An 11,516-nucleotide genomic window follows, 5' to 3' on the forward strand; every position below is an offset into this window, starting at 1 on the left:
GTTCTACTCCCCCTTGTTTCTGATTACTAAACCTGACGGTTCCTTTAGAACTATACTTAATTTGAGAAAACTAAACACGTTCATAAGACCCACAACATTTAAAATGGAATCCATTCGATCAGCCATTAAAAATTTGTTCCCTAACTGTTACATGGTAGTACTGGATCTTAAGGATGCTTATTACCATCTTCCCATACACCAGTCACACCAGCAGTTCCTTCAGGTAGCAGTTTTTATAGACTGTCAGGTTCGTCATCTACAATATAGGGCAATGCCCTTTGGTCTATCTATGGCTCCTAGGGTCTTTACTAAGTTACTTTTGGAAGTGATGTCCTTTCTATGATTAAAGTACACACTAGTCATCCCATATCTTGATGACCTACTAATTGTGGGGAAAAATTCCTTACAGTGTGAACAAAGGTTAGAGGAGGTGGCGTTCTCTTTACAAACACTTGGATGGATTGTTAACTGGGAAAAATCCAGACTCCAACCCGTCACTTGTCAAAAGTTCCTAGGACTCCTTCTGGATTCAGTAGACCAAAAATGTTGGTTGCCTGATGATAAGAAGTTTTCCATTATTGGCAAAGTGGGCTTAGCAATCAAAAAACGTAATATGTCACTGAGAAGTGCCATGTCATTGTTAGGTTCACTGTCATCATGTATCCCTGCGGTTAAATGGGCACAATTCCATACCAGGCAGCTTCAGAAATTCATATTACAGGAGGACATTAAAAATAGGGGACATTTAGATCGAACAGTTTTTCTAACATCAGAGGTAGTACACTCCCTTACATGGTGGTTAGATTGGGAAAATCTATCAGAGGGGGTACCATGGGTCATCACCCCTTCTACCATAGTAACCACGGATGCTAGTCCGGAAGGCTGGGGGGCACATTTTGGAGATCAGGTGGTTCAGGGCCTCTGGTCCACATCAGAATTGGCTAATTCCTCTAGTGTAAAAGAATTAAAAGCCATATATTACTCCCTACTCCACTTTCCTCCCCAGCTACGAGGCTCTCACACAAGGATCCTCTCAGACAACACCTTGGCAGTGGCCTATTTGAATCATCAGGTCAGAAAATCTTGTGGAAATCTCATCAGACATTAAGTCGTTAGCCGAAAGCCATCAGTTGTCCTTGTCAGCGATGCACATCAGAGGCATAGACAACGTTCGGGCCGATTTCCTCAGTCGCCGTACCCTTCATCAAGGGGAGTGGATGCTCAGCAGAAAGATTTTCAGATTGATAACAGACCGATGGGGCGTGCCTCAAATAGACCTATTCGCAACAAGGTCCAACCGTCAGGTCAAAACGTTTGCTTCCCTTTGCAGACTGGACAACCCCGACATATTCGATGCCCTTCAGGTGCCATGGACATTCGACCTGGCCTATGCATTCCCTCCATGGAATCTATTACCTATAGTAATAAGAAAAATAAGGGAGGAGGGGGCAAGAGTTCTGTTGGTAGCCCCATTCTGGCCCAAAATACCATGGTTCTCCTGGCTCAGGGCGATGTCAACTACAGACCCTTGGGTCCTGCCTCAGACCAGGGATCTGTTGTCTCAGGGACCGTTTCTCCATCCTCGGGTAAAAGGCATGAATCTGACTGTATGGAATTTGAGAGGCACTTACTAACTCTAAGAGGTTTTTCTAGTGGGCTTATAGATACTCTTATGAAGAGTAGGAAGCCGTCTACTACCCAAATCTATGTCAGGGTTTGGAGGAAATTCCTTCAGTTTCATACAACACAACTTACTTTTGAAGTGCCTATATTTTCAATATTAGAGTTCTTGCAAAAAGGACTTGAATTAGGGCTTTCTGTAAATACTCTGAGAGTCCAGGTTTCAGCTCTGGGAGCCCTCTTTAGTTATGATGTGGCAGGGGATAGATGGATATCTCGTTTTATATCAGCATGTGAGCGGTCAAAACCTATAGATATACCACAGGTGCCTCAGTGGGATCTAACTCTGGTCCTAGATGCCTTAACACAAAGTCCGTTTGAGCCTCTTCATGCAGCCTCTTTAAAAAACCTCTCGTTAAAAACAATATTGTTGGTAGCGTTAGTATCCGCTAGAAGAGTGAGTGATCTGCATGCCTTTTCTATCTGTAACAGCGGATAGAATAATTTTGAAAACGGACCCTTGTTATCTCCCTAAGGTAGCCACTAGTTTTCATAGATCCCAGGAGATCTTGTTACCTACCTTCTATGAAGACCACTCGACTCCAGAAGAAGCTAGACTTCATACCCTAGATGTTAAGAGAACTGTTCTAGCCTATTTAGAGAGGACTAGGGACTGGAGGAAGAGTAGGGCTCTCTTTGTGTCTTTCCAGGGAAAAACCAAGGGTTCCAGAGTCACAAAGAACACGCTATCACGCTGGATTAGAGATGCCATAATCCTGGCGTATAAAGCTGGAGGAAGAGATCCTCCAATGCATGTGGGAGCACACTCCACAAGAGCCGTGTCGACCTCCTGGGCAGAAAGGGCGAACGTACCGATAGATCTTATATGTAAGGCTGCAACTTGGTCTTCACCAAATACCTTCTATAGGCACTATAGATTAGACCTATCTGCTGCTTCTGACCTAACCTTTGGGGTTTCGGTTCTTGATTCAGTTAACCCACCCAATATATAGTCTCTGTAAATCTCTCTAGTGGGTGCTGTCGTGGCGAATAGAAAATACCGGATTACTCACCGGTAATGCTCTTTTATAGAGCCCACGACAGCACCCATTCACATCCCTCCCTTTTCCTTTATTTAGTTACACGTGGTGTCTTGGTAGGGAGTTGTATATAATAGAGTAATATGATATGAAGTTGTAAATATGTATATATGCCTGAACCTGTTAAACTAAAAAACTTGGCGGCGGTTCCTCCTTTTCTCTGTAAAACAACTGAGGAGCGAGGGGGGGCCGCCCCTTTTATCTCTCTGTAGGTTTCCTGTTCCTAGGGGCGGATCCCCTCTCTCTAGTGGGTGCTGTCGTGGGCTCTATAAAAGAGCATTACCGGTGAGTAATCCGGTATTTCTCGGTCTCCCATGACAGCACTACGGAGAGAGGGGATCCGCCCTTCAGGGACAGGAAACCTACAGATAAAAGGGCGGTACCTCTCCCTCGCATCAGTTGGTTTCCTGTCCCTGACAGGGAACCTCTCTATCGGACGGTACCTGACATGAAGACCGATGGACCGAGACCGGGACCGGGCGGTCGAGTTCTGGCAGCGAGGAGGCTCCTGCCACGGCTTGTCCGGCTCCCGAAGCCGCCACCGCTGGGACCGAGGGGTCCTTCAGGGTGAGCGAGGGGAGAACGCCGCCAGACTCCATAGGAAGAAGGGGCGCTGATCACCCGGAGCTCCTGCGCCGACTGCTGCACGCTCCGGGTGTACAAAGATGGCCGCCGCACCGGAAATGCGGCAAGGACTTCCGGGTCATCGCGCGCGCATGCGCAGTAAAATCTTCTCCCTGGGAGCAGGAACCGGAAGTGCGGCAGACGCCGGGGGATTGGCGCCGGTTTCAAAAAGGGAGATTGTGCGCACATGAGGGTCGCACTTTCTCCCTGTAACCATGGAGGACAGCGATCCACAGGAGCTGCAGCCAGGGCAGCAGCGCCAAAAGAGCACCAGGAGTGGATCTAGCAGCCGTTCCACACGGTGCAGCAGATCCGCTGCGAAGACTGATACTCCGTCTCAAGCACCTTCCTTAACAGGCCCGAGTCCCCCTCCAGAACCGGTACCTGCCTCCACGTCCAGGTGGTGAGTGATCTTCGTGAATGTACATATTTATAATGGGGCTCCCTCTTCTCCCTTATTAGGGTAAGAAGAGCACGGAGAAAAGGAAAAATAGGGTCTGCCCCACCTGTAACAAAGCTTTACCAGTAACCTGGGAGAAAAAGCTTTGCAAGTCATGCATTCAACGCTTACTATGTGAGGAGACCCCCGACTTCGCTTCTGAACTTAAAAACTTAATCAGATCTGAGGTTCAGAATGCCCTTCTATCCTCCAAAAAAGAGGTGAAGAAGGTGAAGGAATCAGTACATTCCCACTCGGCCCGATCGTCATCCGAAAATGCTGATTCGGACGATTCAAAGTCCCCCCTTTCCTCATCTGAGGAAGAGTTGGGCCGACATTGCTTCCCACTAGAAGAAGTGGATTCCTTAGTGAGAGCAGTTAGGGCTACTATGGGGGTGGAAGATCCCAAACCCGACAAAACGGCCCAAGATGTGATGTTTGGAGGTCTGGGACAAAAAAAAGAGAAGAACCTTTCCCCTAAATCCTAATGTCCAGACATTAATTAAAAAAGAGTGGGAGAAACCGGACAGAAGAAATTCCTCGGTACCCTCCCTTAAAAGAAAATATCCCTTCGAGGATGAGGCTTCCTCTTTCTGGGATAAGGCACCAAAACTAGATGTTGCAGTGGCCAAAGCCTCGAAAAAATTCGCGCTGCCATTCGAGGACATGGGTACCCTCAAAGACCCACTAGATAAAAAAGCGGATACTTTCCTCAAGGGAGCGTGGGAATCAGCTGGGGGTAGCCTGAGACCTGCTGTTGCAGCTACTTGCACCTCAAGATCCCTTATGGTGTGGATCGACCAGCTGGAAAGTCAGATCAAAGACGGGTTACCCAGAAAACAATTGCTGGATTCGTTCCCTGCAATGAGAGCAGCAGCAGCGTTCCTGGCAGACTCCTCGGCGGACTCTGTACGCCTAACATCTAAGGCCGCTGCTCTTTCCAACGCTGCCAGAAGAACCTTGTGGCTAAAGAGCTGGCCGGGAGATCTACAGACAAAATTAAAGTTATGTTCTATCCCATGTGAGGGCAATTTTTTATTCGGAGAAACCCTGGATGACATCCTCCAAAAGGCGGGGGATAAGAAGAAGGGGTTTCCAAATCTGGGTCCAACTCCTTTTAAACAGTCTTTTCGGAGCCGCAGATTTTTTCGTCGTAGACCCCCCAGAGAGCAGAATAAGTGGGAAGAAGGAAGGAGAAGGGATAGGGGTTACCTCTTTGGCAACACCTCCCGTGACAAAAAGTTCTCCAAATGACATTTATCCTCCGGTGGGAGGAAGACTAACATCGTTCCTTCCCGCCTGGGAAAAAATTTCCAACAACATCTGGATCCTAAATCTCATACGGTATGGCCTAAAAATAGATTTTGTGTCTTTCCCTCCCCGGAACTATGTGATAACAAAAACAAGATCTTCGGCTGCAGAACAGACTGCATTAGAGGAGGAAATCATGACCCTACTACAAAAATCGGTGATTCGGGAAATATCTCCTCAGGAGGTAGGGGAGGGGTTTTTCTCCCCTCTATTTTTAGTACCAAAGCCCGACGGGTCCTTTCGGACAATTATAAATCTAAAAAACCTAAACAGATACGTCATAAATTACAAATTCAAAATGGAGACGATAAGGTCCACTATAAAGATTCTCTTCCCGAACTGCTACATGGTCGTAATAGATCTAACCGACGCATACTATCATGTGCCCATCCACAATCAATCCCAAAAATTCCTCAGGATGGCAGTCTCCATAAAGGGCCAAATAAGGTTTTTTCAATACAAAGCTCTTCCATTCGGGATTTCAATAGCCCCACGTATATTTACAAAAATAATAGCGGAAATGATGGCCCACGTGAGGGAACAAGATATACTAATAGTCCCTTACCTGGACGACTTTCTTATCGCAAGCAACTCAGCACAAAGTTGCAGAGAAAAGAGAGACCAAGTGATGACCATCCTGACGGACTTGGGATGGCTTATAAACGTAAAAAAATCGAAATTGGAACCCTGTCAAGTACAAGAGTTCCTAGGACTGACATTGGACTCTCGGGTCCAAGAATGCCGGCTTCCGGGTCCCAAAAAAGACAACATACTGTCCATGATAGCGCGAACATTACACAATCCCTCAATGACTCTAAGGAGGGCAATGTCGCTTCTGGGCTCTCTGTCCTCATGCCTACCAGCGATACCCTTTGCGCAATTTCATACAAGAGAGCTTCAGTGGCACATCCTGGAATGGCAATTATTACTAAAAAACAAATTGGAAAGCCGGCTCACCCTAGATTCATCAGTTATTCATTCCCTTCTCTGGTGGGGAAAAGACCAAAACCTGTCAAAGGGAGTCCCTTGGGTACCAAACATCTCTCGGATAATAACAACCGATGCGAGCCCCAAAGGGTGGGGGGCCCACCTGGGGGACAAAATAGCCCAGGGAAATTGGTCAGATCAAATACTATTGGCATCCTCAAACCAAAAAGAACTTTGGGCGGTATATCATGCTCTTCTTTTTTTCCTAGCCGATATTCAGGGACACCATGTCCGAGTTCTTTCGGACAACAAAGTGACTGTAGCCTATATAAACCACCAGGGGGGAACAAGGTCTCGTTCACTGATGAGTTCTTCAGCCAAAATTATCAAACTGGCGGAAGAAAACTTACTATCCCTCTCGGCACTACACATCCAGGGTTCAAACAACGAAAGGGCAGATTACCTGAGCCGGACTCAGTTAAAACAAGGCGAGTGGTCCCTAAACCAATCCATCTACAATCAGATCACAAAAATGTGGGGGACACCAACAATAGACCTGTTCGCCAATTGCAAAAACAAAAAAGTAGGCAAATTTTGTTCTCTAAGCCCAGAAGGGAATCCCCAGGCTCTGGATGCTTTTCTGATTCCATGGACACACAAACTGACATACGCCTTTCCGCCAACCATTCTGATTCCAGCAGTCATTCGGAAAGTCAGAGAGGACAAAACAAAAATGATCCTGATTGCCCCATTCTGGCCAAAAAGAGCATGGTTTTCCTGGCTAAGGATACTATCGATATCAGACCCGTGGGTTCTACCGGATATGCCAGACCTTCTACATCAAGGTCCAATCTTCCACCCACAGGAGTCGAACCTCCATTTGACAGCCTGGTTTTTGAACGGGGACTATTAAGAGAAAGAGGTTTCTCAGATAACTTAGTGGCTACACTCTTAAAAAGTAGAAAGCCCATCACCACTAAAATTTATGGGAAAACATGGAGGAAATTCCTATCTGTCTCCAAGGTAAAGATCCAGGACAGGCCTTCAATTCCTAAAATTCTGGAGTTCCTACAAAAAGGTCTGGAGCAGGGGCTGGCAGTCAGTACCCTTAAGGTACAAATAGCAGCTTTAGGAGCCTTATATAACCAAAACATTGCTGCTAACCCATGGGTAATAAGATTTATTAAGGCGGTTACAAGATCAAAACCCTTAGTTATTCAAAAAACACCCTCATGGGACCTAAATTTAGTCCTTTCAGCATTAACGGGCCCTCCATTTGAACCCATACAAACGATTTCCATGAAAACATTATCACTTAAAACTATTCTCTTAGTAGCTCTAACATCTGCGCGCCGTATAAGTGACATCCAAGCCCTCTCCTCTAATCCACCTTTCACTAAAATCTTGGATGATAGAGTCATTCTTAGACCCGACCCAGCCTACTTGCCAAAGATGACATCAAAATTTCACAGGTCACAGGAGGTATCCCTACCATCCTTTTGTCCAGACCCGAAAAACGAGAAAGAGCTAAACTTCCATAATCTAGATGTTAGAAGATGCCTAGTCCAATACCTAGATTCCACCAGGGAGTATAGGAAGGAAGGCTCTTTGTTTATCTGTTTTCAGGGTCCCAGAAAAGGATTCCGGGCGTCCAAGGGGACCTTAGCCAGATGGATTAAGGAGGCAATAGCCTTGGCATATTCATCTTCGGGGAATACAATCCCGGATGGTATAAAAGCGCATTCCACAAGAGCAGTAGCTACCTCATGGGCTGAGAGGTCGGAGGTATCAATAGAGCAAATCTGTAAGGCGGCCACCTGGTCATCACCATCAACCTTTTTTAGGCACTATAGACTAAATCTAGCCTCTGTATCTGACTTAACCTTCGGACGAAGGGTCCTTGAGGCGGTGGTCCCTCCCTAAGCTTAATCTCTGCAATTCTCTCCGTAGTGCTGTCATGGGAGACCGAGAAAGTCATAGTTACTCACCGTTAACGGTGTTTCTCGGAGCCCATGACAGCACCTGCTTATTCCCTCCCATCACGAGTGCGGTGAGCACTTTTTCTAAAATATAATTTATATAATTTATATGATGTATATACTATGCGTTTAGGCACGGGGTTCCTCTATTAAGAAATGTTATAAAATAATGTTCTCTCTGTTGCAACTAACCTGGAGGTCCTCTGATGCTCTGTAAACCAACTGATGCGAGGGAGAGGTACCGCCCTTTTATCTGTAGGTTTCCTGTCCCTGAAGGGCGGATCCCCTCTCTCCGTAGTGCTGTCATGGGCTCCGAGAAACACCGTTAACGGTGAGTAACTATGACTTTTTGTGCTATGCAGAGTGGGTTGGGGACTCGTATACAGCATACTATTATTCTGTATGAGAGGCATTAAAGGTGGTGGCCATACTTTATATTGGAAAAACCCTAAGACAGGGTCGGTTTAATGCCAGGTTTTCATAGCTGTATGTTGTACAGTAGGTGTTCACTGACCGTAATCTCTCCTGTGCCAACCCCCTGTCCTCCCACATACACTCTTGGTTCCATATGTTCTTAATAGAAATGTGGAGTATCCTGCTGTCAGACACCTCAGATGGTTGGAAGGAGAACATCCGCCTCTGAAATTCACCATGCCAGATCCTTCTCTTCGACATCACATGGGCCAAGTTGTGAGGCCCCATACACATTAGGTGGGTGGGCGTTCCTAAACTAATGGATTAGGACCACTGTCTCTAATGTGTATGGGGCCATTAGCGAAAATCCATGCTCAGCAGATCAGTTTTACAGTTTTGTTTTTTTGCTCCAGAATGGGGTTTAGAGAAATCCATTTGTTGGCCACTAAAAAAAGCCCCAATTAAATGAATGGAACCGATTTCCTTTCATAAACCTGCCACATATAAATATGCTCTCATATAATCATATGCATTATTTTATTATGTTGTCACTATGTATTTCAGGCTGTAACTAATTTTTTTTATATCCTTCTGTCTCACTTCTAACATAACGACTGTTTCTCTCCTAGCCTGTCCACCAGATTCGGTACGGTGGCTGTCCCTAACATCCTGCTCTTCCAAGGCGCGAAACCAATGGCTCGGTTTAACCACAGTGAGAGGATCCTGGATTCCTTTAAGTCTTTTATATTCAACCAGTCAGGTACATAGCGATCATAGGCTGAGAGTACTGCTGTGTCACCATTCACACGGCCAGAGAGACAACAGCGAGAGACCCCACTATGACAAGACCCTCAGTGTACCACCAAATCCAATTACCATCTACACAGTAACCATTTCCCCAGATGCAAGCTGAGATTTAATGAGCATTAATTTGTTTTTATTTTGCCTGTACTGGTCAAACAGTTGTAATTTCCTTATTTTTTTAACTTATGAAAGTGATTTTTTTCATAATTATAAGGTGCTCTTGTCCCCGCATCCTCCCTCATCTGCTAAGATGTCAGACGCCTCCTCTCCTGTTATTTTCTTTGCAATACGCAGATGCACACAGTCACATTACACAAAATCATAAAGAATAGTGCAAGGCAAATAATATTGATACAATATTGTATTAAACTTGAAAATCCACTCTATTATTGCATAGGAATAGAACATCCAGGAAAAAAGGTGGCTACCTGGACTCGTAAAGCAAAGTATTAAATAGAAACAATGATACATTCTCTACATAAACAGGTCAATGCATAGTGCTATGGATACAGAGATGTATGTATACAAAGGTAAAGACATCACAGCAGTGTATATTACCAGGTGATAGAATGGGCAACCATTGCGCGTTTCGCATACAAGCTTCGTCAGGGGAACACAGTCACATTACTACTTAATCCCATTGCTACAGGTGACAATAATTCCTTGTGTGTTACATAAAATACAAATAGTGGTATTTATACAGTCATCAAGTCTAGTCATCACTGATGTTATCAACTAGCACATTAGTTTACTGGTTTTATTTCCACTTCCTTTTGTTTTAGCGTGTAACGATCTGAAAATTTCTTCCAGGAATTGAAGCCCTGCCGGATGTTTTTGTCACAGAGGCTGACATTGAAGGTCCGTTACCCAGCACTCCTCAGGCGGGAATAGACTGGCTCCTTGTTTTCTCTATAGTCTATGTGACTTCCTTTATTGTTTATGCCACTATGCAAACTGATAGGATTCGTTGGCTTATACCGGGGCAAGAACACGAACATCAGGACTGATTTCATGAAGCCGAACCTCTGAACACCTCCGGTCTGGTTTATGCTTGCCGATATTGTACTCTGGGGATGGATAGCGTTTGGCCTGGAGGGTTTTTACGTGAACATTGGACTACTAGACATTGTCACTGACTACATTGTACAGCTCCCATTCATTTCACAGCAGCGCTATTGCACTCGTGCACTTGGATTTGATTATTGATTTATGTTGTGGACAGGAAATCCTTTCAGTGCTTCAAGAACAACCAGAGCACTTCCAGAACTGAATATCATAACAAGTGCTTGGCGTGGAAGCGGGTGTACATATTTTGGTCTGATCTCTAATGGAGACACATTGTAAATATTAAAAAAAAATAATAAAACCATGCTTTTTGTTTGCTAATATTGTATTTTTCAAATTTCTGGTTGTATTTATTAGATACTTTTTATATTCACCTCTGCAATGCACTGATTTTCAGCAGGGCCTTTATTAAGGGGTTGTCTCGTCACATACATCCCCTTTATTATGAATGACCCCACTCTGATCAGCTGAGTGGGGCGGGTCTATATGAAAATGGATTTTCTTGTGAGGAAACTGTCCGTTGCCGCCTGCTACCAGCGTTACAAGGTGCCACTCTAAGGAATGCCCAGCTGTATAATACTCTGACCGCCTAGTGCTAAATGCATGACTCAAAGATTAAGCTACAACTTTATTATTCAATGCTTTTATTTATTTTATTTTTTTTAATTTCTACTTTTATTTTATTTTTTTTACCCCACATTTATTTATTTATTTTTTTAAGTACAAAAAAGTAAAAAGGTAAAGCGGAGTGTGGGAAGATTGTGGGGCAATATTTGGCTTGGCAGCAAAATGGAAAATTCCAGCATCTGCAGGAACGGAGGTGAGTATATTGAAGCATTATTTTAATAGCAACATAGTGATAAAAAATTGCCTCTTCAGAGAGAAAGAGGGAAAAATTAAAACATACAAATAAACAGGACACAAGTTTACGCGTTTCGCGCATAACCTCTCAAATCTAGACTAGTCTTAGACTAAGAGCGGTTATGCTCGAAATGCACAGACCCGTGTCCTTTTATTCTTTGCATGTTTTGATATTTAATTTTTCCTTTTTTTAACTATGTTGCTAATAAAATTACATTTTAATATACTCACTTCATTTCGTGTGGATGCTGGATTTTTCCGTTTTGCTGCTATATCTACACCCAAAAGTCGGTCTGAAGCCTCCGTGCACTGCACCTCAATTCAAGACAGTTTTCAACAGCTGGTGAGCTGATATACAACTTTTCTATTTTT

General features: G+C 44.5%; 1 protein-coding gene across 1 annotated transcript in view; it reads left to right on the plus strand.

Annotated features, from left to right (window-relative positions):
* The window catches only part of TXNDC15 (thioredoxin domain containing 15), a 32,186-nt gene extending 21,582 nt beyond the window's left edge, over nt 1-10,604 (plus strand). Inside the window, exons 4-5 of the mRNA XM_077266091.1 lie at nt 9,044-9,174; nt 10,029-10,604. Coding sequence (XP_077122206.1) covers nt 9,044-9,174; nt 10,029-10,225 — 328 coding nt within the window. The 3' untranslated portion in view covers nt 10,226-10,604. The remainder of the gene's footprint in view (nt 1-9,043; nt 9,175-10,028) is intronic.
* Nucleotides 10,605-11,516: the final 912 nt, after the last annotated feature.

Source organism: Ranitomeya variabilis, chromosome 5, assembly GCF_051348905.1.
Source record: "Ranitomeya variabilis isolate aRanVar5 chromosome 5, aRanVar5.hap1, whole genome shotgun sequence".
In the NCBI taxonomy this organism is placed as follows: domain Eukaryota; kingdom Metazoa; phylum Chordata; class Amphibia; order Anura; family Dendrobatidae; genus Ranitomeya; species Ranitomeya variabilis.